Genomic DNA, 26,734 nt, shown 5'->3' with positions numbered 1-26,734 from the left:
AGCTTGTTAGAAAGATGGACTTTTGGGCCCCACCCACGGTGGAAGGAATCAGACTTCAATGTCAACATTGAGGAGCACCCCCTGGAGCGGGGAGGAGGGTAATGGGACCTGGAGGAGGCCTGGCTGGCTATGGACCCCCTCCTGCAGGTGAGGGAACTGGACTCAGAGATCACACCCCGCCAACAAGTGAGACTGAGCTTGGTGTGCTTCTCACCCCCTCACCCCCTCAGACTGGGGGCCTCAGAGAAGCATCTGGGGGCGGAGGCACTGAGGAAACTGATGCCAGGGCGCTGGGTGAGACCCGATGCCTCCCACCTTGCTCCCAGCTGAGCTTCCTGAGAAAGCCCCACCCCTGGGGAGGAGCCTGCATGGGGTGGGTGGGGGCCGGGAGCCTTAAGAAGCCCTTGCTCAGGCAGAAGTGTCGAAAGCTGCCAGTTCCTGGGACAGATGACCCTGACCACTTGTCGCTGCCGCCTAGGTTTGGGGACCTGACCCTGCCCCATGCTGTCTGGGGCTCCCGTAATTGTAATTAATGACCCATTTACCCACCCCTGGCCGAGCTATTATCTGCCCCCTCACCCCAGGCCCAAGACATGCATTTAAGCCACCTTGCATCACCCAAGTCCTGTTCCGGACGTCCTTGATATCCCAGGACTGTCTGGCACCGTAGAGACTGCACCTGGTGGTAAGGACTGGAAGTTGGGCACAGTTTGGCTGGAAGCAAGGGGTGAGTGGGGAGGAGGAGGTTGGAGGTTTGGGAGCGGACGAGGGGCAGGGCAGAGGGTCACCTTGGAGTTAAACGGGATGGAAAGTCAGGTGGGGACCAGAAGTCATGGGACAAATGCACACTTCACAGTTTGGAAAAATGGGGCCCAAGGCTGAGGAGGCAGGAACAGCTGGTTCGGTAGGTGGGATGGACACTCTGACTCTTACTGAGAGAGAGAGAAACCTGGCCGACCTCAGGAGTGATAGCTTGAACCTGGAAGCCAGGGAATGAAGAACATGTCCAGGCTGCCTTTCACCCCTCTGCTGCCTCCAGCTATGGAGGGACAGACCCCAGGAAGCGTCGGCCCTCCAGAAAAGCCCCCCACGACCGCCCCTACTCTGTCCTCTACGGGGGCCGTTTTCATCCTTCTGAAGTCTGCCCTGGGTGCCGGCCTGCTCAACTTTCCCTGGGCCTTCTACAAAGCCGGTGGGGTGGCCCCCGCCTTCCTAGTGGAGCTGGTAAGTCCAGGAAGCACTTCAGGGGGCTCCTGGGGTGGGTGGGAGGTGGAGTCGGTATGTCTGGGTGGGATTCTCCACGCCGCTGCTGCAGAGCCGCCTGTTCTGGGAGCTGTGCCTCTGGGACTGCATGTTCATTCTGCTCAGCTCACGAGCAGGGAAGACAGTCCCACCGCTGCAGCCCTGGGCAGAGAACATCCCCTGCTCTCTTGGGTCTCCCAGGAGCCACCACGGAGACTGTCTCTGAATCCAGCACACCAGCCTGGAAGGAGCTGGCTCTGAGCACTTTCTGGCCAGTGGCTCTTTCTCGTCTGCTGGTTTTGCTCCATCCCTAAAGCTGAAACCCGACATGCAGACTGAGCCTAAAATTGATGCCCATCCCCACCCCACCTCCCCACCCCCAGAGCTGGGCCAGGTCGCGCGTGGTGTCAGAGGGTTCAGCTCTTCTTGCCAGCGGGTGCCGAGTCTGGAGTCCCTTCCAAGGAAGTGCAGGGCCTGGAGTGAGGGGGCAGATAATAGCTCGGCCAGGGGTGGGTAACAGTGGTGGAGGTACCGCTGTTGAACACAGCTTCATGTGATTTTCTAAGATCTTTCCCCGGGCTAAGGGAGATCTGCATTTGCAGTAAGCTCTGTGGCCTTCTTTATCTCACACATCCCATGGCAGCCAGCCAATAACAGCTGTGTTCCAGCCATTGTGGGCCATGGGGCCCTTCACGGCCCTCCAGAGACTGCCGCCTGCCCTCTGTGTAGGGTCTAGGGTACCTCGTGCCACCCCGGCTCTGTGCCCGGTGTAGAGCAGACAAGACAGCGTGGTCCCTGCCCTCATGAAGCCTTGTTCTAATGGGAAGCCAGACCAGATACACATAGTCAAATAGTTTCAAAATGTGGATCGTACTGGGGGTGTTGTGTCTCTTTGAGGGGGATCATAATATGACATAGGGTGGTCAGCCAAGGCCTCTCTTTAAGCTGAGCCCTGTCAGAAATGGCAAGAGCTTCTGGAGGTGCACGTGAGGGACGACATGCTTGTGTTTGGACCAGTGTAGCAGTAAGGCTGCTGCAGAAGGAACAGTGAGGTAGAAGCCTAATCTCAAGCAAGAGAGGGCTCACAATGGAGCAGTGGGGCTGGGGTTGGGGTCGAGGCCGATTGGGGGCAGCAGGAGGGGCTGAGCCAGAGAGAGGTGGGGCTGCTCCCTAAGCTCGTGCACGGGAATCCCCTTCCATGCACATGCTGATCCAGTGGGTGAGGGTGGGCCTGAGACTGCATATCTGACTTGCTTCTGGGACATGGCTGCTTTGTACAGGATGGTATAAAGATCCCTGCCCTCAGCAGATGTGGGGAGAGGGCGCCCTGAACATGAATAAATGCAAACTCCAGGCTGGGCATGGTGGCTCAAGCCTGTAATCCCAGCACTTTGGGAGGCCGAGGTGAGAGGATTGCCTGAGTCCAGGGGTTCGAGACCACCCTGGGTACTTTGGCATGACTTTATCTCTACAATAAATAAAAAAATTAGCAGGGCGTGATGGCATGCGCCTGTATTTCCAGCTACTTGGAAGGCTGAGGCAGAAGGATCGCCTGAGCCCAGTAGGTTGAGGCTGCAGTGTCCGTGAGCAGTGTGCCACTGCACTTCAGCCTGGGTGGCAGAGTGAGACTCCGACTCAAAGAAAAGAACACTCCAGACCGGGGGAAAGAGCTGGCTGGCTGTTGGCAACTCCCTTCCAAGTGGTGCCAGGGAGGTGGGAGCAGGGCTGGTGGGTGCTGCCAGAGTGATAGAAGGAAGACTTGGGGGAGCCTCTTAGCCAGTGAGGCTTCTGCACGGGAGGCATTGAGACATGTCCAGCACTGTGGGATCAGTGGGTGGAGGTTGAGCCCCTGTTAGAGCTAGAAGTTAAGTGACATTTGAAGGAAATAAGACTGACTCTCTCTTGGGAGCTGCGGAGGGGTCGGGCCTGGCGTGAGTAGCCAGGGCTCCTTGCTATCCTGCTGCCCAGAGGCACAGGTCCCTCTTGAGGTGACCCTGTCCCAGGGATGGCTCACTGCCCAGCCACAACTTATGGCTTCCACCACAGTCGTTTTCTGCATCTGCCTGGAGGTTGGAGTCTGGGCGAGAGGGGCCTTGGAGAACCCCCACCTCCTCAATATTGTGCAGTTGCAGGTATCTGTTTCCTGTGACTGTTGTCACAGATTCCCACAAAATGGGGAGCTTAAAACAATAGAAGTGTATTTTCTCACAGTTCTGGAGGCCTGTCCTACATGGCAGGACTCCTAAAGGCTCTTCCATATCCTGGTGACTGCAGATGGCCTTGGCTTGTGGCTGCAGACTCCCATCTCTGCCTCCTCCTCTTCTGTCTCTATAAGGACACCTGTCACCGGGTTTAGAACCTGCCCAGATGGTCCAAAATGACCTCATCTCTGGATCCTTCATGACATGAGCAAAGACCCTTTCTCATGTCATCACATTTTCATTATTGACATCTGCAAAAACTGCTTCCAGTAAGCCACAGTCCCAGGTGCTGGGGGACAGGCGGTGTACGGTCTCTGTACAGTGGACTCAGTCAGCAGAGGTAGCTATTTAGCCAGCTCACATGGTGCGGAGGAAACTCACAAGCTAACAGTGGGCGCGAGAAGCCAGGTACAAGATATGTGAAGTAGAAAACCACTCGGTCCAAGGTTCCTGCTGGGGATGGGACAGTGGCAGATGCTGCTGGGAAGGACCCGCAGGATGTCCAGTGTGGCGATGTTCTGTGTGTCGGTGGGGGGCTGGGTTGCACGTGTGCCTTTGGCCTTCCTCTCCCAGTGGCATGCGTGATTCTGGGTATCTCATTATATGTCAGTTTCATCCACAAGAGGGAAGAAGTCTGTGGCAAAGCCTCCAGCTCTGATAAGTGCTGGGCATGCCAGGGTGTCCCAGGGGAAGCACACTGATGTCTGCATCTTGCTGCAAAGTACGTCCAAATTAAGACGGGCTGATGGCGGATGGAGATGGGGTCGGGCAAGGACAGGTGCCTGTTGGGACAGTCTGGGGCTGGGGACCCACAGTATCTGTTTGCAGTAAGATTCTTTCAACTCTCATGATGTTGGGAAAATACTTAAGCTGAAGTAGAGAGAGCGGCATTTCTGGAGCATTTATCCTGATGTGTCACAGCACTCCTGGTGGGAGTCCCCATTTTACGGATGGAAGAGCAGAGGCTGGCAGTCTCCTGCCACACAGCAGGCAAGCAGCAGAGTTAGAGCCTGAGCCCAGCTGTGCCCACTCCACCCTAGCTCCCACCCACCATCCAAGTGACTTCAGGAGAGCAAGTTTAACTCTTGGGGTCTCTTAGGCCTCACTTGTCCCCCTGGGGCAGGATGGTGTTAGAGTCCCAGAGTCCCAGCCTTCGAGCCAGGGAGGTTGTCAGACTCTGATTTCAGGCAGGGGAGGAGCTGGAGGTAGATCCAGCAGAGCCCTCCAGGCTGCCAACAGCCCTGGCTTCTAAGGACAGAGGCCATGTGGAGGGTATGGGGGATGGGCAGGCCACGGGTGCACCCCAGATTCAAGGTTCTGCTTCACAGGTCTCCTTGGTCTTCCTGATCAGCGGGCTGGTCATCCTGGGCTATGCTGCCGCCGTCAGTGGCCAGACCACATACCAGAGCGTGGTTGGGGTGTTGTGTGGCCCCACCATTGGGAAGCTGTGCGAGGTCTGCTTCCTCATCAACCTGCTCATGATCTCCGTGGCCTTCCTCAGGGTGATCGGGGACCAACTGGAGAAGCGTGAGTACCTTCGTTGCAGTTGGGGTGACCCAGGGCACAGAACCCCTAATGACCCATGGGGCCTCTGGTTGATAAGCAGGATGTGAGACACATGATAGGACACGATAAGCAGGATGTGGCCTGGGCCCTGAGGGAATAGCAGAGGCTGAGACCATAACGCACTCCTAGCAGGGTGGGGAGGTAGGCTTGGAATTGATCAGCAGCACAGGACAGGAAGATACTGCAGCCACCCTGGAGTATCTACTGCCCGGAGAGTCCAATGGAGAGAACTCATTTCACATCAGGAATGGAGCCAATAGCAAGAAGCCCCTATTGGTAGATAGTCAACACCTTTAAGTTGGCTGAGACTCCTTGGCCCCTACAACTTTGGCCCCTAGTTTCCGACTAAGACTATCCCTCTGAGCACTGCTTTGGCTGCATCTTCCCAAATTTGACATGTTCTATTTTCATTTTCATTACATTCAAATTATTTGCTAAATTTTTGCTGTGGTTTCTTCTTTAACTCCTGTGATGTTTAGAATTGTGTTCCTTAATTTCCAGTTATTTGAGTTTTCTAGATCCCTGCTTGGCTTCTACCCTAATTGCATTGTGGTCTGAGGACATGCTCTGTAATTTCAGTCTCTTGAGATCCATTGAGACTTGATCTATGATTTGTCTTGGAGAGAATTCCACGTGCTCTTAGAGGAGGTATCTTCTGTGGTTGCTGGCTACAGTGTTGCTGGAAACGTCCACTAGGTCAAGGTGGTCGATAACTCTGTTCAGATCTTCCATATTCTATCCATCTCTAAGAAAGTGGAGTTACAGTTGTCAGCTTAAATGCAGATGTCCCTGTTTCTCCCTTTAATTCTGTCCATCTTTTGTTCATGGTTTTTGAAGCTCTGTAATTAGGTACATCCTTCTATTATGAAATATTCTTTATCTCTGGCATTGAATCTACCTCCTCAGCTGTTACTAGACCTAGAGATGTTCCAGCTTCAGAGTTTGTATAGCAGTTCTCTTGTTCTTTTTTTTTTTTTTGAGCCAGAGTCTCGCTCTGTCCCCCAGGCTGTAGTGCAGTGGTATGATCATAGCTCACCGCAGACTCGACCTCCTGGGCTCAAGTGATTCTTCTGTCTCAGCCTCCTGAGTAGCTGGAACTACAGGTGTGCACCAACACACCTGGCTAATTTTTTAAAATTTTTTTGTAGAGACAAGGTCTCACTATGTTGTCCAGCCTGGTCTCAAACTCCTGGGCTTAAGTGATCCTTCTACCTCAGCCTCCCAGAGTGCTGGGATTCCAGGCATTAATTCTTTTACCTTGAAGCTAACTGTGGTTGGGTTTTTAAAATGCATTTCACGTAGACAGCATATGGTCGGGTCTTGCTTTTTTATCCAACTTGACGATCTCAGACTTTTAATTAGAATGTTTAGACTTTTAATTGGAATGGAATGATTGATAGGGTTAGATTTAGGTCTGCCATTTTGCTATTTGTTTCTTCTCTCTGTCTCTTGGCCCATGAATGAAAAGGCCCCTGAATGTGGGATATTAAAATTAGAGGCTGCCATGTCTTGGTAAACACGGTCTCATACTAAAAAGAACTGAAGTTGGCATATCAGAATCTCCTGGTGGATAACTGGGCACAAAAAATGCCCTGACCACAGTGGCAAGTAGTTCATCTCAAGTTTCAACTATAGTGACCTGGTAGTGTTACTGTGTTCAGAAGGATTCTGAGGCTTACTGGTAGAGCACCCCGACTAGTCACAGAGCTGCTTAGGATATGAGCCACCCCAGCTCTGGGCGGATTGACTGGGGTGGAGAGTGTGTTGCTTGTGTCTTTCTGGTAAGGTGTTTGGGGTGCGTCTTTCTGTAACCAAACCCAAGCTCTCGGATGGAGGTACTGCACAGAGGGTGGAGTGCTTGAAGAAGTCACTGCATGAGCTGAGTACAAGTGACCTTGTGTCACTGGTGCTGAGGACCTCAAGGAATGTCCTAGAAATGTTGGGTTTAGGCGGAAGCTGCTGTAGTCTCGATGGTAGAACTGGGTTTCCTGGCTGCAGGCAGTCCAGATGGATGAGAAAGCTCAGGCCAGGCAGAGATGACTCTTGCCTGTAATCCCAGCACTTTTGGTGGCTGAGGCAGGAGGATCACTGGAGCCCAGGAGGCCGAGGCTGTAGGGAGCTATGATCGAGCTATGATCACACCATCTTGCTCCAGCCTGAGCGATAGAGCAAGACTCCTGCTCAAAAGAGAGGGCTTACACTCCCTCCTACACTGTGTGGAGGTCTAAAACGCACCCCCTCCCCATCTCTGTGCACCCTTGAGGCATGTGCGTGTTCTTGGTGGTTCTGGCACTGCCACACGTGCCACTGTGTGTGACCTCTCTTGGGCTCACTCCTTCAGGAGAAACAGGCATTCATTTCTTTACGTGGCTGGCCTTGTTGCATATTTGACAAGAACAAAGAAGGGTTTGTGTCACACGATGCACAGTCCTGAGTGGTCTGTGGGCCACCTCGCACACCTCAGCCTCCACTCTCCAGCAGGATGCCAGGGGCCCCCTCGCCTGAGTGGCTTCCAGGGGCTCCAGCTCGGGCCATCTGCCAGCTCCCCTTTGCTTCCCCCGCCCCCCCAGCCCATCGTGCCTTGTAGATCAGCTCCAAATTGTCCTTCTTACTGTGGCAGAAGAAAAATGGCCCCAGATTCCTTGGTGTTCCTTTCACTGAGTGGATGGTGGGGTCTGTGTCCCTGCCTTCGAATCAGCTGGGTCCTGGGATGACTTTGTCCAGCACAGTGTGGCAGATGGGATGCCACGTTCATCCTGGGCCTGGCTTGTCCTTCACCTTGGTCTCTGGGGTCCCCAAGCTGCCGTGGAAGAAGCTGGACAAGCCTGCTAGGGAGTCCCCGTGGAGAGTCCCCCAGGCTACAGGGAGGACCCAAGTATCCCCATCAGGTGCCAGGTGCCAGGAGGACTCGTCCAGGACCCTTCAGATGTGCCAAGTGACTCCAGTCGACCCCTCGTGGAGTGGGCAGCTTCACCTCCAATCCGTGACACAGGAGAACACGGTGGTTGTAAGCTGCTGCATTTTGGGATGGCATGTTGTGTGCAGCAACAGAGACCCACAGCCCTGAGTCAGAGCAGCCCAGCTCTCCCTCCACATCATAACCAAAAATCTACTCCAGGTCTCACCTTGACCGCAGACACCTGTTGAGTTACTGAATGAAACAAAGGGAGTCTTTGGCCAGCATGCTAGTGCCGCAAGCCAGACGGTCTGTTCTTGCTGGATCCCAGAGCAGAACAGAACAAGCGAACGCCTGTTGAATGAATTCGTGCATCTGGGTCTTTTCTTCCTGGGGGCACGCGAGCTGTTGCTGTCTTACTTGTCATCTCACCCCGCAGCTCACTGGACTCATGTAGGGCTGATGTCCAGCCCCACCCAGGGTTCGAGGGCCAGGCTGGAGCTGGAACATCGTGGCCGCCTGGCACCCTGTGGCCTAGCTCCTCTCTGTGTCTCCCCAGTGTGCGACTACCTCCTTCCCGGCACTCCGCCCGCCCTATGGCCCTGGTACGCCGACCAGCGCTTCACCCTGCCCCTGCTCTCGGTGCTAATCATCTTGCCCCTGTCCACACCGCAGGAGATCGCCTTCCAGAAGTACACCAGGTACAGGCCACAGATGCTTTCCAGCTGGCCTGGCTGGTATCTGTGTTGGAGTTTCTGTCCTGAGATTGCAGCAGCCTGGGTACTGGCCCTCCCATTTGGAGAAGGGATAAACAATACAAATTGTACAAGTGATACATATCCATGATAGAAAGTGTAACCAGGCAAAAAGAAAGTCACCTGGAACAACATCCCGTGCTGCTGACGTTTCCTCATTTCACGTTTTAGTCTTTTTTTTTTTGAGTCGAGGTCTTACTCTGTTGCCCAGGCTGGAGTGCAGTGGCACAATCATGGCTCACCGCAGCCCTGACCTCCTGGGCTCAGGTGATCCTTTCGCCTCATATAAAGGTAGAGCTACAGGCACACACCACCATGCTCAGCTAATTTTTTTGGTTTTTTTTGTAGGGACAGGTCTTGCTATGTTGCCCAGGCTGGTCTTGAACTCCTGGGCTCAAACAGTCTTTCCTCCTTGGCCTCCCAAAGTGATGGGATTACAGGCATGAGCCACCATGCCCAGCCTTTGTTACAGACTTTTTATACATACAGGCAGATGTGCACAGGCTCAGAGAAGCCAGAGATGAAGGAGATGTGTTGTTTTTCATCCTGTGGTCTGAGGCTCTATGGATACCCAAAAACATATAAATCTTGGTGACAATATCTATCCAAGTTCACTGCCTGGTTTTCCCTGTTGTATAAGAACCACAGGCTTTTCATAGAGACAGCAGGCAGCAAACCCAAGCCTCTTTCCTGCCCCTGCCCCTGCAAGGCACTTGTGCCATGGGCAGGCAAGCTGGGTCCTCTTCCCCTCTGTGGTGTGGCCGAGCCCGATGGTGTCCTAACTTAGGCATCAAATCCGAGTGACTGACTGGCCTTCATTGACAAGAAGAAAGTCACAGCTGCCAACCCTGGGGTGCTAGGTATTATTAGGGGCTTCACACATGTAACCTCTGGGCCTGGGAACAGCCCTGCCTCCAGCGCTGTATAGATCAGGAAATCAAGACTCAGATGGAGAGCTTAGCTGCCGCCTTGCTGGTAGAGGCAGCACTGGAATTCGGATGCTGCTGTGTCTGTCCCTGCGCGGGGACCACATGTGTCACCGGCTGCGAGGCCCCTCATGTGGTCCCCATCTGTTCAGCATCCTAGGCACCCTGGCTGCCTGCTACCTGGCCCTGGTTGTGACAGTGCAGTACTACCTTCGGCCCCCTGGACTTGTACGGGAGCATCATCCTTCACTGAGGTGAGTCTGAGGGAGCGACTTTTGGTGGCTTCCAGGGGAGGCATGGGGGTTGGGGAGGCCTCAGAGGAGGATTTCCTCATGCTCGCCACAGAGCCCCGGCTCCTTCCATGAAGTCCTCGTCTCTGGTGCGATAAAGCCAAGGGAAGTTCCCTTTCCTTCTGCAGAATGGACGTGGCCATTGCTAGTGATGACTGGGGACAGGCCAAGGGATGCAAAGTCACCAAAGGCCACACTGCCCTGGAGCTCATAGGCTGTTGCAAACTTGTCCCCACAGCATGGAGGCAGTGAAACTGGCAGCCAGATACAGGTGCCCAGGCAGAGGGGATGGCACGGAGGCCAGTATGGCCGGGCCAGGAGTGGGGGCAGGAGTGTCCAACCTGGAACCACAATGAGAACTTTGGTTTTACTCCAGATGAGCTGGGAGACATGGCAGCATTGTGAGTGCGGTAGGGATGCAGTAGAACTTTGTCCTGAAAAAGGTTGCACTGGCTGTTCTGTGGTCTGTGGAGCCAGGGGCAGAAACGGGAGGCCAGAGGGTGGCTCCAGATAGATGCCAGGCCTCAGGCCAGGCAGCTACACAGGAGGCAATGAGAAGCGGGTGAACTCTGGGCATGTTGGAAATAGACTTGCTGGTAGCAGGGCTGGCTTGTGGGCGTGTGACCGTGCGGTTGCCACAGGCACGTGATTGGTTTAATGCTCTGCTCTCACTGTCTTGAAATTTACTCATCCAGCAAGGGGTCCAGTGTGTTCCTCTTGCATCAGGCCCTGTGAATACTGTGGCCAGGGCTTCCAATGGGTCAGAGGTGGAGGGCAAGAGAGGGCCAGAGCCTCAGGGACTCAGGAAGCTTTACTTGAGTAGCAGGAAGGAGGGAGATGCTGTTTCTAGGATTATGGAGGACTGAGGAGTTCTGGGGAGCAGATCAGACCAGGACACATCAAGGCAGGGACAGCTTTGAGACATTCCAGGGCAGTGTTGAGTGGCTGGCAGGTCTTTGTGTCTGGAGGTTGGGGTGGGAGGTCTGGGCTAGTGGGAGGAACGTGATTGATGGTCCAGAGACAGTGCTGAAGGCTGTGAGCACCGAGACCTGTGCTCTGAGCCCATGACCCTAGAGGCCTAGGAGGTGAGGAGGAGCTGTTTAAAACACAGGAGGGTGGTCAGGAGGGTATGTGTGTGTCCTGGGACTGCTGAGATGTTGACCTCCACTTGGTGACTTAAAGCTTCGAATTTCTTTCTCAGTTCTGTAGCCTAGAAGTCTGAAATCAAAGTGTTGTCAGGGTCATGCTGCTTCCAAAGGCTCCGGGGGGGGACCCTTATGCCTCTTCTGTCTTCTGGTGGCTGCCAGCCATCTGTGTTCCTTGGCATGCAGATGCATCACTGCAGCCTCTGCTCCAGCTTTACCAGGCGTTCTCTCTGTGTATCTGTTTTCTCTTCCTGTGACGCCCATCCTAATCCAGTATGACCTTATCTTAATTTCACTAATTACATCTACCAAGCTTGTTTAAGGAAGCAGGAGACCAGGGATCACAAAGAGAGCTGGACCTGAGGACTCTGCCATGCATACCTCTGTCCTCTTAGGTGTCTTGGGTGGAGGTCAAACCATCCTTGTGCGATTTGGGATCTGTTGGAAGGATGCTGATTGTGCCCTCTAGCACTGGACTGCCTTGGGAACAGCCTCAAGAGGAAAGCTGGGAGTTCCCAGATTCTGCCCACGTGGAGAATGTCATGTCACCAAATGTCAGCAAAGATGTATTTAGAAAGTGCAGCATTTAACAAGCTTCCTTTTCCATTCCCCTAAACCTTGTCATGGACACATTGAACATATATCTTGCAGTTGAGCTCAACTCCACTCTCCTCCCTGGCTGGAGGTTGTTTTACATCTAACCCTTCTTTAAAAAACACCTGTCTCTTTGCAGCCCTTCCTCCTGGACCTCTGTCTTCAGTGTCTTCCCTACCATCTGCTTTGGATTTCAGGTAATTTTAGCATCTGCATTGAAGACTGTGGCATTTTCGAGGTTGTGGGTGACTCTCTGTTCCCGGGGGGGAGGGGGGAAGAGAGCATGATTTCCTTTCTGAGGAGAAATTTAAGGCCTTGTTTCTAGGACGTGATGAGCTCTCTGGTGCCTACTGTGGCCTGCGGGCTGTTTTGGGTGGAGGTCAGACCATCCTTGCAAGACTGTGCAAGTGGGTTGGTGTCTGGGCTCAGGGAGGTGTGAATTGCCCTTGAACTTGGCAATCCAGCTCCCACCACCACCAACAGCAGCTCCGCATTTGTTGGGTCTGGGGTAGAGCATAGGGATTAGGTCCTGTCCCTTCCTCTGCAGAATCCCTCCAGGACTGTCACATGCCTGGAGACCTGAGACCCCTTCCAGTTACACCTGCTCCAGGGCCTTGGAGGGGAAAGGTCCTGCCTCATAGGCTGACGGGGCTAGAAAGTGGACAGGGGGCTCAGAGACTGCAGGAAGCAGGTGGAATATACAAAATGTCTAGTGGGGTGTCACATGAGACAGGCTGGCTCTGCGTGGAACCCCTCCAGTGGGGGCAGGTTAAGAGGTGCCTGTTGAAGGTGGTAGTGCCTGAAAGGGGTCTTGAAGGACATGGGGGAGGCGGTCAGGTGATGGCAGGGAGTTCCAGGTAGAGAGGATGGCACAGGTGGGCTGAGATGAGAAGGCCCCAGGCGCATTTTGAGGTTGCAGAGGGCCTAGTGGTGCCATACCCAGTGGGAGTGGGAGGAAGATGAGAAGGGCTGGGCTCCACCCCTGCTTCCAGGCTGTCTTGGGCTCCTCCAGCCTTCCTAGCAGGGGACAGCGGGCCTTTCGTTGCTTATTTTGGGAAGGTTTGTCCCTATATACAGCCACCTCCCCATTCCCACCCCTGTCCCCACCCACATCTACAAAACTGTCCCAAAATAAAACCAAGTTCACAGGGACATTTGTCCAGTATTAACAGCAGTGACTCGGACTCATAGCCTTGGGCTGTTTTCCTCCCTGTCCATCCACCAGCTGCTTCCCTGTCCATCTGGCATCTTCTTGGAGAATCCTTTTTAGAAAAAAGCAGCTCTGAAACTGTCCTTCCCTCCTCCTCACGGTGCAGCTCCTGGCTCAGCGGCTGTCACAGATTTCTCACATTGCTTCCTGTACGCCCAATATTTTGAAAGCTCTGAAGAGTTGGTTTTGCCGTCAGCTGTTTGTCTGGGTTTAGTTGAACAGCCCCGCCCGGCCCAAGCACTATATGGCAGACCCTTGAGCCGCTCTCAGCCACAAGGGCCGCCCTCACCTTTGCCTCGGCACAGCATCCTGTTCTCCTAGCAACCGCAGCCTAGGCTGCGTTTCCAGGGACACGGATGCTGGCGCTGTGAGCAGCAGTAGGGAAAGACAGGCATTCAGGGATGAGGGTGGGGGCCGCTGGGGTCTGGAATGGGGGAGAAAAATACAGATGAAGGTGGTGGGGAATGGGGCAAGCTGGAGGGTATCAAGGAAAGGGGTTACTTATTGTCACCAGGAGCTCTGGGCTGATCCAAATGCCACCCCACCCCCAAACATACTCGGCAGTGGGGCACCCTCCAAGCCTGCATGGTCAGTAATGGGCCTCGGAGGAGCAGAGGGTGCAGGGTCCACTCCTGGCCTCCAGGGTCCACACTGGGACTCCTGGAGTTTTTAAACAGCTTTGAGATAGAGTTTACATAGCGTTCATCCTCTAGTGTGTACAACGCAGTGGTTTTTGTATATTCTGATTGTGCATTTATCACCACAATCCATTTCACAACCTTTTTGTCACCCCCAGAAGAAGCCTGTCCCCATCAGCAGTCCCTCCCCATGCCCCCACCCCTGGCAGCTGCTCCTCTGCATCCTGTCTCTACAGACCTGCCTGTGACAGACGTTCCATAGGAATGGAGCCTTGTGGCATGTGGCCTGTAGCAGGCCCTTTCACTTGCTTGTCTTTGAGGTTTGTCCTTGTCATAGTGCCACCACCTCATCCCTTTTTTGTGGCCAAATAATATTCCATGGTGTGGATGTGCTGCATTTTGTGTGTCCTTTGTCCTTTGTGGATGTTGGTTGTTTCCACCTTTTTTTTTTCTTTTTTTTGGAGTTGGAGTCTCACTCTGTCGCCCAGACTGGAGTGCAGTGGCCGTTCCCGGCCATCGCCGCCTCAACCTGCTGGGCTCTGGCGATCCTTCCGCCTCAGCCTTCCAAGTAGCTGGAACTACAGGCACGGGCTACCACGCCCGGCTAATTTTTGATTTATTGTGGAGATGAGGTCTCGCCAAGTTGCCCAGGTGGGTCTTGAACCTGCGGGCTCAGGCAATCCACTCACCTCAGCCTCCCAAAGGCGCGGGATGACAGGCTGAGCCACCAAGCCCAGCGTTGTTTCCACCTTTTGGCCACTGTGTCCTCTTTCTCTGTCTCCTTCCATCACCAAGATACTGGAGAGCCTGCATGCCACTGCCACCTCCTAGGCGCTGGCCCAGCTGGGCTGCCCTGCCCTCGAGATGCCTGCTACTTTTCCTCATAGAACCAGTAGAAACCCAGCTGGAGAGTTGGGGCAAAACAGGAGAAAGGGAAGGCCCTTCTTGTCACTGTCTTCTCCCCCATCTCGGGCTCAGCTGTGTGCCATACACAGAACTGCGGTTTTGTAACCCCCACTTCACGCCCTGCGTCCTATGGGTGCTGCTGTCCACTCAGGAACAGGAGAGGAGCATCATGGGGGTCTCTGTTGTGGACCTCGGGGCTCCAGGTTCACTGGGCCATCCTGAGAGGTGTGGGACGCGCCCTGGATGTGCCACACGTGTGCAGGAGGCGGGGGGTGTTTGGTATCCAGAGTTTTGTTGTCCAAGGAGTGCTTTGTCTAGCTTGTTTATGTTGCATCCCTGATACTGGCTAGGACTCACAAGCAGTTGGGTGATGGAGAGCTGGGCCGAGTGGAGGAAGGCCTGGAGGATGCAGGTGGGGTCAAGGAGTGAGTACAAGTAGGTGACCCTCAGAGTGTCATCAGAGCCCTGGGCAGGCAGACATGGCTCTTGCCCTCATGTGACTAAGCAGGCAAATCCGTACCTGTTCACAGGGAGACACGGGACCTAAGAGCGAGGAACTTGGCCCCGCCTGGGAGAGCTTTCTTGGAGGATGAGCAGGAGATGGCAGGAGAGAATTCCGTCCAAGAGAACAGCATGGGCAAAGACCCTGAGGCAGGGCAGAGAGACCTAGTGTCTGAGCTCAGTGAGGGAGGGAGGAGGGAGGTATTGATGTTTGCTTTTGTTCATGGGTGAGCCAGTGAGCATGGTGGTGGGAACCATGCCCAGGAATCTGGAAGAACCCAGGACCCACAGGTGTGTCCAGATACGCAGTGCCTCTCAGCCCAGCCATGTTTCAGGGTCTCTCAGCTGCTTGTGAGATACCAGTGCCCAGGACCTGCCCAGAGACATTACATTCACATCACACGTGGGCTCTTGGCATTGACTGTATATACCCAACATCTAAAATTCATGTCACAATCAACGTGGTGTTTACATATGAACTATGTAAATCATAGTTTTGTGTGTGCCCATATCTCATGGTCACCCCCCTCCAGGAACCCCCTTGTGACCTTTACCATTCAATAGCACTGACCGCACCCAACCACCGTCCTGCCTTCTATCATCACAGAGCTGGGCTTCTCAGTGGGACAACTGTGACTCCAGGGGACACTGGACAGTGTCTGCAGATATTTTGGGTGGGCACAACTGAGGGGGCTGCTGCCAGCACCCAGTGAGTCGAGGCCAGGGACGCTGCATGACATCCCCAATGGATAGGAGCGCTGCCACCACATGGAATCAGCACCCAAGCATCAGGAGTGGCAAGGCCAGGAAACCCTGGTCTAGGTTTGTCTTGCAACTTGAACTTCCCATTGATAGAAGCCTTCTCTTGTGTGTGGCTTCGTTTGTCAGTGGTATATCCGAGAAGCTCCCACGCTGAGGTGTGTGGTCGCCTCTGTTCTTTGTCAGAGCCGTGTAATAGTCCTTGTTAGTGTCGTGCAGTTATGTAGCCTTCTGCTGTGGGTGGATATGAGGTGCTTCCCATCTTAAACCGGTGCCTTTTAAGTTGTTCCAGGTGACTCTATCACTCGGCTGGCCTCAGTCCAGCTGAGCCGGGACTTCTGTTTTCCAGTGTCACGAAGCTGCTGTTTCCATCTACTGTAGCATGCGTAACCGCAGCCTCCGCCACTGGACCCTGGTCTCCGTGCTGTCCCTGCTAGCCTGCTGCCTCGTCTACTCACTGACAGGTGAGGCCCTTTCTGGGGCACCTGGAGGTGGGTAGGGAGTGGTAATAGAGATGGGAATAACAATGAGTATTTCTAACGAGCTTGACACATGCTGGGCTCAGTGCTGAGTATTGATCCATGGGAAAAGACCCGTTTCATAGATGAGGACACAGAGGCTCAGAGAGCTTCTAGGGCTTCTCCAAGGACTCCTAGCTGGATGTGCAAAGCTGAGCTCTAAACTCTGGCCCAGTTGTCTCCAAAACCCCTGCATGTACATACCGTGTTCATCTACCTGGTAGTCAACGGACAGCGATCTGATCCATCTGGGTCGCAGGTTATAAAACACAAACTGTATGGCAGGCAGAGGTCTTCAGAGGTGATGAAGGAGTGACTCAGAGAGAGACTGTGGCAAGCCAAGGGTCATATAGCACATCTGAGGCAGACCCAGGTCTTGGGCATGGCTGGCCACATTGCTGTGGTCTTTTTTTATCCACCATTGGAGCCTCTGATTTAGGAAGCTCTTGGTCTGTGGTGAATCTGTCCAGCAGCCTTGATTTCTTCGTGCTATGTTTTGAGTATGTGTCTTCTAAAACTCATGTTGAAACTTAATCCCCAGTGTAGTAGTATTGAGACGTGGGGCCTTTAAGAGGGATTGGGTCATGAGGGCTCTGCCTTCATGAGCGGATTAATCTATTCATGGATTAATGGATTAATGGGTTATCATGGGAGTGGGGCTGGTGGCTTTGTTAAAAGAAGAAGAGAGACCCGAGCTGGCATGCTCAGCCTCTTTGCCATGTGACACCCTGTGCCACCCCAGAGTTCTGCAGAGTCCCCACCAGCAAGAAGGCTCTCACTAGACACAACCTCTTGACCTTGGACTTCTCAGCCTCTATAACTGTAAAAAGTCCAGAGAGTAACTGAGGCATTTTGTTTTTGTTTTTTGAGTTGGAGTCTCACTCTGTTGCCCAGGCTGGAGTGCTGTGGCACACACATGGCCACGCCAGCATTGACTTGCTGGGCTCTGGCAAACCTTCCACCTCAGCCTTCCAAGTAGCCAGAGCTACAGGCATGCACTACTATGCCCAGCTAATTTTTGATTTATTGTAGAGACAAAGTCTCGTCAAGTTGCCCGAGCTGGTCTCAAACCCGTGGGCTCAGGCAATCCATTTGCCTTGGCCTCCCAAAGTGCTGGGATTATAGGCTGAGCCACCGAGCCCAGCTGTGAAGCTGAGCATTTTTACATTACACTCTTCTTCTTTGTAAATTACCCAGTTTCAGATATTCTATTATAATGAACAAAAAACGGACTAAGGTGAAAAATTGGTATCGGGAGTGGGGTGTTGCTGATCACAAGTACCTAGAACTGTGGAAGCAGCTCTGGATTGGGTAATGGAGGAAAAAGCCTGGATTCTGGCAAGGGCTCAGAAGACAAAACAGGGGAAAGTTTGGAACTCCTTAGAGGTGGGCCGTGACTAGAATGCTGATAGAAATATGGACAGTGAAGGCCATTCTGACAAGGCTTCCAGTGGAGCTGAGGAGCAAGGTGTTGGGAAAGGAGTAAGGCCATCCCAGTAATAATCTGGCAAAGAGCTTGGCCGAGCTGTGTCCCTCCTGAGGGCTTTGTGGAAGGCTGGACTTGAGAGTGATGCACTACAGGAGGGCTTTACACATGCCTGGGGATCTCACATGAGAGGGACAGCTGGAGGAGTGGCCAAAGCCATGTGCTTTTACCGAGGGGACCAAAAAAACCCCGGAATTATCTTTTGGATGGTAGGCCCCTGGGCGTACAGGCTTCCCCCGCTAGGTAAGTGTTCTAGGAATCCATCAGCACCAGTGTACCAGCTAATGTCGTTGTGAGAGGCTGCCTTCAGTTACAGTGATTTTTTTTTTTTGGGGGGGGAGATACTTTCAACGTGTCTGTCCATCTCATGATGGGTGGTTTATGAACATACCTGTTCACACCACACTGAGTGTTCAGCAATTTTTGCCCCAAAATGGCTTGACCCCCATGCCCTACCCTCCCTATTCACCAGATCTTGCCCCAAGTGACTTTTTCTGTTTCCCTGGATGACAAAAGTCCTCCAAGGGAAATGTTTTGCCAGTATGGAAGAGGTGAAACAAAAAACAGAAGCAGAAGCACTAAAAGTCATCAAAATCAATGAGTTCAAGACTGTTTTGAGCAGTGCAAAAAGCATCTCGATAGGTGTAGTTTATCTATCAGATGGGAGTACTTTGAAGGTGACCGAAGTTTAAACATATAAGAATAAATATATAATTTTTTATAAATAAACTTTGGGGTTTTTTGGGTCCCCCTTATACTTTTTAGACAAATAGTGATAAATTTGAGAAAAAATGTCAGGACAAAAGAGATCTGGCTGGGGCAGTAGATTTCTAGAGGAGTCACTAAGACATGTATGGGAAGGGTTTTCCCCATCTGGAAAATGGGTGCCCAGCGAGCTGCTCTCTCGAGCTGTTGTTAGAGTGAGAGGGGCAGGGCATCAGGGGTGTGTTTATGTTTTTTCAAAGTGCTTCGTGCTTCCAGCTGACACATATTCTGAATAATCTTCTTGCACCAACTCCGAGTGATTTTAAAGAAAGTGACGTGGCAGATTTGTCTGCACGAGTTTTGAGTCAGAGAGGCAGAGTCACACATAGGCTTAGAACAGGAAAACCTTAGAATAGCCCTTCCAGAATCTTCCATCAGCTCCCAAGGAAAACTTTAGAGTAGTAAAGTCAGGCACATCAGGCTGTTGGGGAGGAAGGGGCAGCATTTTTCCAACCCTCTCTCCCTGGCTTCCTCCCTTCCCCCTACCAGGGGCTTATGGCTTCCTGACCTTCAGGACAGAAGTTTCTGCTGACATCCTGATGTCCTACCCGGGCAATGACATGGTCATCGTCGTAGCCCGGGTGCTCTTTGCTGTCTCCATCGTCACCATCTACCCCATTGTGCTCTTCCTGGGGAGGTGAGGCCTGGCTCCATGGGGCACTGCTCAACATGGCTTGCAGACACGTGGCACAATTTAATGTGTGCTAGGCATGTGCTCGTGCATGTGGGACCTTCGCCATCTCTGTTGTGTGTGGGGAAACTGAGGCTCAGAAAATTTAGGTAATCTTCCCAAAGTCACCCTGAGAATAAGTGTCAGATCTGGAACCCCCTGTCCCATGGGCTGCCTGGTGGTGACAGAGCCCCCCAAGGGTGGGCAAGGCCCCCTGGGAAGAAGCCCTTGGGGTGTGGGACAGGCACCTGCCAGGTGCGGATCTCAGGGAGGAATGGGGTGCGCCCATAGGCGCAGGCCAGAGCCCCGGGAGGCCTGTGCCTGTGGTGGGTGTGGCCTCCAGGTCGGTGATGCAGGACTTCTGGAGGAGGAGCTGCCGGAGGACTTGGGGACCCCAGGAACCGGCTGACGCCTCAGGGCCGTGGGTACGGATGCTGCTGACCGTCCTGTGGGTTGCTGTGACACTTGCCGCTGCCCTGTTTATGCCCGACCTCAGCAAGATCGTCAGCATCATAGGCGGCGTCAGCTCCTTCTTCATCTTCTTCTTCCCAGGTGAGTCCCTGGCTTTCCTGGCTTTCCATTTGTTCTCCAGCTTATACTCTGTGGGACTGCCCAGGTCGAAGGCAAAAGTTCTGGAAGGATGGAGCCCCATGTGGAAGGAGGAGACCCCTTGTAGTGGTCTGGGTTGTGAACTGGGCACGAGACAGAGCCTCTCTATGTCTTCCCTGCCTTGTCGAGTATCTCAGCGGCCCTTGGTGGATGTGCCTTTCTCATCCCATTCCACAGATGCAAAGATCAAGGCCCAGAGAATTCCAGTGTGTAGCAGGGCTAGGAGTCAACCCCACAGCGTTGTCCCCCCTGCCACTGCTGCCTCTGCTGCGGAATATTGTTTTATTTACAGAAATTTCAAGGTCAGGTGTGGTAGCTCATGCCTATAATTCCAGTACTTCAGAGGCTGAGGCAGGAGGAACACTTGAGCCTAGGATTTCAAGACCAGCCTGGGCAACATAGTGAGACTTTGTCTCTACAAAATGAAAAAATTAGCCCAGTGTGGTAGTATGCACCTGGGGTCTGTTACTCGGGAGACTGAGGGGAGAAAGATTGCTTGAGTCCAGCATGTTGAGGCTGCAGTGAGCCCTGATCGTGCCATGGTACTCCAGCCTGGGTAACAGAGTAAGACCCTGACTCAAAAAAAAAAAAAAAAAAAATCAGGTATATGAAAGTCCTGAGGCTCAAGATGTTAGAAGCACACTGGGAAAGTCTCCCTCTCACCAATATCCAGGCCCTGGAGGCCAGCATCATTTCTGCTCAATGGTTTCTTAGGAAACCTTCCCAGCACTAGAGAGTGATGGTGAGAAGTCCAGACAAAATGGCCCCGGCTTTTTCCCAGATGGGGAAACCAGCAAAGCTGAGGTTATAGGGGTGCTTCTAGAGGCTGGAGGAACATTGCAGGGGCCCACTGGTGCCCAAAACAGAGACCCTAGGTCTATAGGGGCAGAGTGTCCTAGGGCTCCACGCTCAGTAGGTGACAGCTCACAGGAGTACCTAGCATGCAGTAAGTGCTCAGCATGCAGTAGGTGCTCAGTGTACAGGGGACATTCAGCATGCAGTAGGTACTCAGCATGCAGTAGACACTCAGCACACAGTGGGTGCTCAGCATGTAGTAGGCGCTCAGCATGCAGTAGGTACTTAGCACACAGTAGGTGCTCAGCATGTAATAGGTGCTCAGCACATGAGGGCACTTAGCATGCAGTAGACACTCAGTACACAGGGGGACGCTCAGCATGCAGTAGATGCTCAGTACACAGTGGGAGCTCAGCACGCAGTAGGTGCTCAGCACGTAGTTGGTGCTCAACACATGGGGGACTCAGCATGCAGTAGGTGCTAGCACACGACACAGCACACAGTAGGTGCTCAGCACACAGTGGGAGCTCAGCATGTAGTAGGCACTCAGTATGCAGTAGGTGCTCAGCACACAGTGGGAGCTTAGCTTGCAGTAGGTTCTTAGCAAATGGTCACAGCATGCAATAGGCACACAAGGGACACAGCATGCAGTAGGTGTTTATCATGCAGTAGGTGCTCAGTACATGGGGGCACTCAGCTTGCAGTAGACACAACACACGGGGGGCATTCAGCATGCAGTAAATGCTCACCACACAGTGGGAGCTCAGCATGCCGTAGGCATTCAGCATGCAGTAGGTGCTTAGTACATGGGACACTCAGCATGCAGTAGGTGCTTAACACACAGTGGGAGCTCAGCTTGCAGTAGGGGCTCAGTACATAGTACAGCACACAGTGCAGCACACAGTAGCTGCTCTGCACACAATGGGAGCTCAGCATGCAGTAGGTGCTTAGTACATGGACACAGCATGCAGTAGGTGCTCAGCACACTTGGGTTCTCCACCAATGTGTGCTCCATGAGTGGACTCTGGTTCTGCTGTGAGAGGAGCTGTGTCAAACAAACACTGGGCTTGGGAACCCTTAGCCAGGTGCCCCCCATACCCCAGCCCAGCCCCCATATCAAACAGGCGAGAAGTAGGTGCCTGTTGGCAAAACTCACAGAAAGGACGCGCAGAGCTTCCTACAGATTCCCCAACACTAGACTAAGGAAGTGAAGCGTGATTCAGGGACCCAGGTAAGTGGGCGGCGACATCATCACTAGCCTGGGGGGAGATGGAAGGACTGAGGGCCACAGAGAGACTAACAGGTACGGGGAATGTGGAAGACTGGGCTCCTGGGGGTTGAGTTACGAATCAAGGGCTCTCTTTGCTGTGGTCACCCAGTCATCTTGTGTGCTGTTTGCTCACCCAGTCATCTTCAGCTCATGAGATGTGATTCTGCTGAGAGGAAAGGATGGAACCAGGGGAAGGGGTGTAGCCACGCGGCTCCTCTCTCCAGCTCCCTGGGCCGCGGGATTCAAATTTTGTTCCCAGTCTTGGGTGGCAACTTTCAGGTTTGGCAATTTCCTGCACTGGAAAGGAACACCCAGGACTGGTTTGGGATGGGAGAGGACTCTGTGAGAGCTTCAGGCAGAACTGCCCGACGTTGAATCCCAAAAGAGCCACTTGATAAAAGAAAAAAAAAAAAGACAAGAAAACGAAGCAATGTCTGCTGCCAGTTGCTGGGCTCCTCCCAGGTGTGGGGCACAATTCTCACTGTCTCTGGCGCGGAAGGCATGTTTTCACAGTCGCCTGAAAGACTGGGACTCAGAAAGGCCACATGGTAGCCAGATGTCTGGCCAGGTGGCCAGGGGGATGTTGAGCTGAGACTCCAACCCCATCCTTCCAGCTCCAGAGTGGACCCCCATCCGCCTCTCTGGGGGCCTGAGCCGGGAGCACCCTCAGGCGATGCCATGCTGGCCTCCTGGGTCCCTGAGGCTGCCCTCGGGGGCTCTTGGTTACTTTGTGTTTGAGCACAATGAACGAGAGGTGACCCTGAGTCTCCTTTGCAGGTTTGTGCCTCATCTGTGCAATGGGCATCGAGCCTGTAGGACCAAGAGTCAAGTAAGTGTCCCCAGAATGAAGTGGCAACCTGGGTGTGCCCCGGGGGACCCTGGAGAGCCCACTGCTGTCCTGCCCTGGCCTTCCCTTCTGCTCTGAGGGTCTGTGGCTGGGACTCCGTGTGGCTTTGGGGTCTTTGCAACCCCCACAGGCCCCCAGCGGGGCATCCTTGCCCTCCCCACTGCCCGACTCAGTCTCCGGGCAGGACGGTGCAGGCTGGACCTGAGTTACGGAGGCCCTGGGGCTGGCCAGACGTCATGGCAGCAGGTCCTTGCTTGGTGGTTTCTCTGTGCTGGGCATCACCTGGGCCCCTTTCCACGTGCTTCCCCCACCATATCCAGATGTCCCCATCCTGCAGGTGGGGAGGGCCCAGGGGACTAGTTAGGATAGAGCTGGGACGCAGCCCAGGTCCTGTGCCTGGCCGCCTCCTGACACACATTGCTCACGAGACGAGAGGATTTGACTCATGTTTTTGTTCACCAAGTATTTATCAAACCATCTTCCTCCTACGGGCCAGCCTGTAACTCAGACTGCCTGAGACCTTGGACTTGGGCGCTGAGCAGCTCAGTCTAACCCCTCTGAAAAAGAATGCACACGCATGCGCCATGTACCTTACCAGTTCTTGGGGCACCCTAGAGTGGCTCTTGTTCCCATTCCACAGTTATGAAAACAAGGCTGAAACAGTAAAGGAATGCATTAGTTTTGGAGGGTCATCATAACAAATCACCACAAACTAGGGGGCTTACAGCAATAGAAACTGTTTTCTCACAGTTCTGGAGGTCAGAAATCAACGTGTCGGCGGGGCAGCACTCTTAAAGGCACTTCCATCTTCTGCTGGCCCCACGTGTCCCCTGGCTTGTGGCTACCTCACTCCAACCTCCACCTCTGTCTTTGTGTGGCCCTTTCCCTGTCTCTGGGTCTCCAATGCCCCTCTGCCTCTCTTTCATAAGGACACCTTGGCCCAGAAAGATCTCTTCTCAAAATCTCTCAGTTACATCTGCAAAGACCCAGTTTCCCCTAAGACCACGCTTTCAGGCTGTGGGGTGGCGTGCGTTTGGGGACCACCGTTCAGACCACCACAGATGCTCTGTGCCCTGTGTTCCCTGTTCTCCACCCCTACTGAGCCCACGCTTGGCCTTTCAGTGGGAGCGGGGCTGACATGGCTCCCTTCAGGCCTGAGGATGGCTTTTCTGTGTCTCTCTAAGCCTGTCTTGGTCATAGAATCAGACCTGAATGTCTGACCCCCCGCCCAGGGGTTTGGCTCCGAGGGCTCTTTGGTGTCTTCCTGCTTCTGCCTTGTCCCTTGATCCAAGCTCACAACAGTTTTGACTGGTGAGATTTCTAGACATTTTTGTTTCTAAGACTGCCACCGTCCTGACCCACCTATGCCGCCCTGAGGCGGCTACAGCCCCAGGCACACTGGCTCCACGGCCCACCCATGATGGGATGTTTCCAGGCTGAGCAGCCACTGAGCGGTAGAAATAAACGCTCCTCCATGACAACCGATCGTCCTGGCCTCTGCTAATGGGGCCAGGAATGTCTCTGGTGGCCCTGCTGCTGGGTGGGAATCTTATTATCACTCTGGCTTTGCCGTCGCCCCCGTCTCTGGCTGCACGATGGAGCTCGCAAATGTGGCCTCGGTGGCTGCCAGTCCCAGCCTCCTCTGCCTCCCGTCCTCGTTCCCAGCGTGCAACTTAGAGCCTCCGTCTCCTCCCTCACTTTTAGGGGTTCTATCAGACACCAAGGAGCAGAAAGGTGGGGACTTTTCTTGATAAGATACTGGGAGGGATGAGGTGAAGAAGTAACAGGTGGGGGAGAGGGTTTTTTTTTTTGAGTCGGGGTCTCATGTTACCTAGGCTGGGATCACGGCTCACTGCGACCTCAACCTCCTGGGCTCAGGTGATCCTTTTGCCTCAGCCTCCCAAGCACCTGGGACTATAAGCACCACCACACCCAGCTAATTTTTTTGAATTTTTGTAGAGACTCAGTCTCACTATTTTGCCCAGGCTAGTCTCCAACTCCTGGGCTCAAGCAATCCTCTTGCCTTGGCCTCCCAAAATGCTGGGGATATGGGCACCCAGGCTTTGAAAATTGCCCGAGTACTTATTTTGCAGCGTCTGGGAGGCCAGTCCTACAGGTAAAGGCTCTGAATTTTCTCCAAATTGTGGACTCCACTGGGCTTCAAAAACAAGTGTTCTGGGTGTGTTTGGCTTGTCTGTGCAAAGAATCCAGAGACGCTTGAGCTGATGTGGTCTGGTTAACTTGCAGGTGCTGCCTGGAGGCCTGGGGCGTGGTCTCCGTGCTGGTGGGCACCTTCATCTTTGGGCAGAGCACAGCGGCGGCTGTCTGGGAGCTGTTCTGAGGGCGCCGGCGCCGGGCAGGCAGCAGGCCTCCACAGGGGACCAGGCAGCTGCTGTGTCCTGCCGGGAGACTGACGTCATTCCTTTCATCATGAAGATGCTGGAGAAACGACCACCTCCTGTTTCCTCGGCCGCTCATTTGGCTGCGGCGCCTGTGCCCATGGTCACCCTGGCACTGACCCTGCACAGCCCGGGAGCACTCTGGACGTTTGTGGGTCCAGGCCACTCTCCTCTGCCTAGGGATGTTCCTAGAAGTCAGCAGTGCCAGAGCCAGCAGAGGGGACTGGCACTCGGGGATGCCTTCCTCAGGTCGGCAGCAGGCCAGGCTTTTCCTGCTGCCCTGTGGTGTGACCTGCACGTGACCAACTGTGAGGTTGGCAGTGACAGGCTAGCTTTTTGTTTTATTCAGTTCGTCCACATGCATGATTTTTGAAAGCTGAGAGATGCTTCGCATACCATAAAGATTCACCCCTTTAAAGCAGACAGTTTGGTGGCTTGTAATATATTACAGAGCTGTGCAGCCACCACCACTGTCTAAATCCAGCATGTTTCCATCACCCCCAAAGTAATGCGGGTCCCCGTCAGCAGTCACTCGTCTCTCCCTCCTTCGGCCCTGTCCCCACGAGTCTGCCTTCAGGCTCTCTGGGGTTCTTTGTTCTAGACATTCCCCATGAACAGGCTCACACCACACGAGGGCCTTTGCGCCTGGGGTCTTTGGCTTAGCAAAATGTTTTCAGATGTGCCCATTGTGCAGATGAGGCCACTGAGGCTGGGAAAAGTACAGGCTGCCTGTCCTGCAAGGTAGAGCTGAGATCAGAACTGACCTGCTCCTTTCCATGCCACACTCCATGCTGAGGAAGGGCCAGAGTGGGGTGTGGGGGTGCAGAGCAGGAGGGGGTGCTTTTCCAGCCTGCAGAAGGGAGGGGCAAGATGGCTGCCGGTGTAGATGCTCACCCTGTGGGGGACCCAAGACCTTCCTCCAAGCCCTCCCTGACTTCCCGATTGTGATTGGACATACCTCATGCGGGAACTGGGATGTGTGCCAGGCAGGTGGCTTTCATGGGGTGTTTTTCAGCCAGGTGCAGTGGCTCACACCTGTAACCCCAGCACTTTGGGAGACAGAGGCGAGAGGATTGCCTGAGCCCATGGGTTCGAGACCAGCCTGGGCAACTTAGCGAGACCTCATCTCTATAATAAATCAAGAAAAATTAGCTGGGCGTGGTGACGCACACCTGTAGTTCCAGATACTTGGAAAGCTGAGGTGGAAGGATTGCCTGAGCCCAGTAGGCCAAAGCTGCGGTGGCTGTGAGCACGCCACTGCACTCCAGCCTGGGTGACAGAGTGAGACTCCAACATACACACTAAAAAAGGGGTAGTTCTTACCCTAGAGTGAGTAACAAGGCGGCATGGCCACTCAGTTACTGTTTACACCCCTCTGCTTCCTGCAAGCCTTTGCGGCCCTGGCCAAGAAGTGGCTGTGACAGGACTGTGCATGGAGAGTCCTAGAACACCAGAGCGTGGGGGTGGAGCCTGCCCCAGAGGGGCCGTGTGGGCACTGGCTTTGGAGCTGACTGTGGGCTTTGAACACTGGTTCTACCATTGCCATCAAAGCCTTAGGAAATCTTCTCTAAGAAACAGTTTCCCTGCCAGCAAACCGGGGCAGGCTCGTGGTATCTGAGATGGGTTTCCTGGAGGGTCAGTGGTGATGGTGTGCCTACAGCAGCTGGTGGCGTGCCTCACACGCAATGGGCACCCCAGCAGTGGTAGCTTTCTTGCCATCAAATCTGCAGTGTAATTGGTAAGAGG

The 26,734-nt window shown here is 53.8% G+C and overlaps 1 protein-coding gene across 1 annotated transcript; it reads left to right on the top strand.

The window, feature by feature from the left end:
* Positions 1–1,041: 1,041 nt before the first annotated feature.
* Positions 1,042–25,038, top strand: SLC38A8 (solute carrier family 38 member 8). Its single transcript, XM_008057622.2, has 10 exons — positions 1,042–1,224; positions 4,772–4,970; positions 8,465–8,606; positions 9,739–9,840; positions 11,755–11,812; positions 15,979–16,093; positions 18,888–19,035; positions 19,412–19,620; positions 22,520–22,571; positions 24,837–25,038. The coding sequence occupies exons 1-10, from the start codon at positions 1,042–1,044 to the stop codon at positions 24,928–24,930; spliced, it is 1,302 nt and encodes a 433-aa protein (XP_008055813.1). The 3' UTR covers positions 24,931–25,038.
* Positions 25,039–26,734: the final 1,696 nt, after the last annotated feature.

The sequence above is a fragment of the Carlito syrichta genome, unplaced genomic scaffold (genome assembly GCF_000164805.1).
Source record: "Carlito syrichta isolate Samal-C Ts95f unplaced genomic scaffold, Tarsius_syrichta-2.0.1 Scaffold303074, whole genome shotgun sequence".
Taxonomy (NCBI): Eukaryota; Metazoa; Chordata; class Mammalia; order Primates; family Tarsiidae; genus Carlito; species Carlito syrichta.
Note: the sequence above shows the minus strand (reverse complement) of the source record. Positions and strands in the feature narration are given on the sequence as shown.

Excerpts from the sequence above, each read along its gene's own strand:
- SLC38A8 (XM_008057622.2), top strand. The coding sequence starts at position 1,042 with ATGGAGGGACAGACCCCAGGAAGCGTCGGCCCTCCAGAAAAGCCCCCC. Across the intron at positions 1,225-4,771 it reads CCGCCTTCCTAGTGGAGCTG|GTCTCCTTGGTCTTCCTGAT; the intron begins GTAAGTCCAGGA and ends TCTGCTTCACAG. Across the intron at positions 8,607-9,738 it reads GCCTTCCAGAAGTACACCAG|CATCCTAGGCACCCTGGCTG; the intron begins GTACAGGCCACA and ends CCATCTGTTCAG.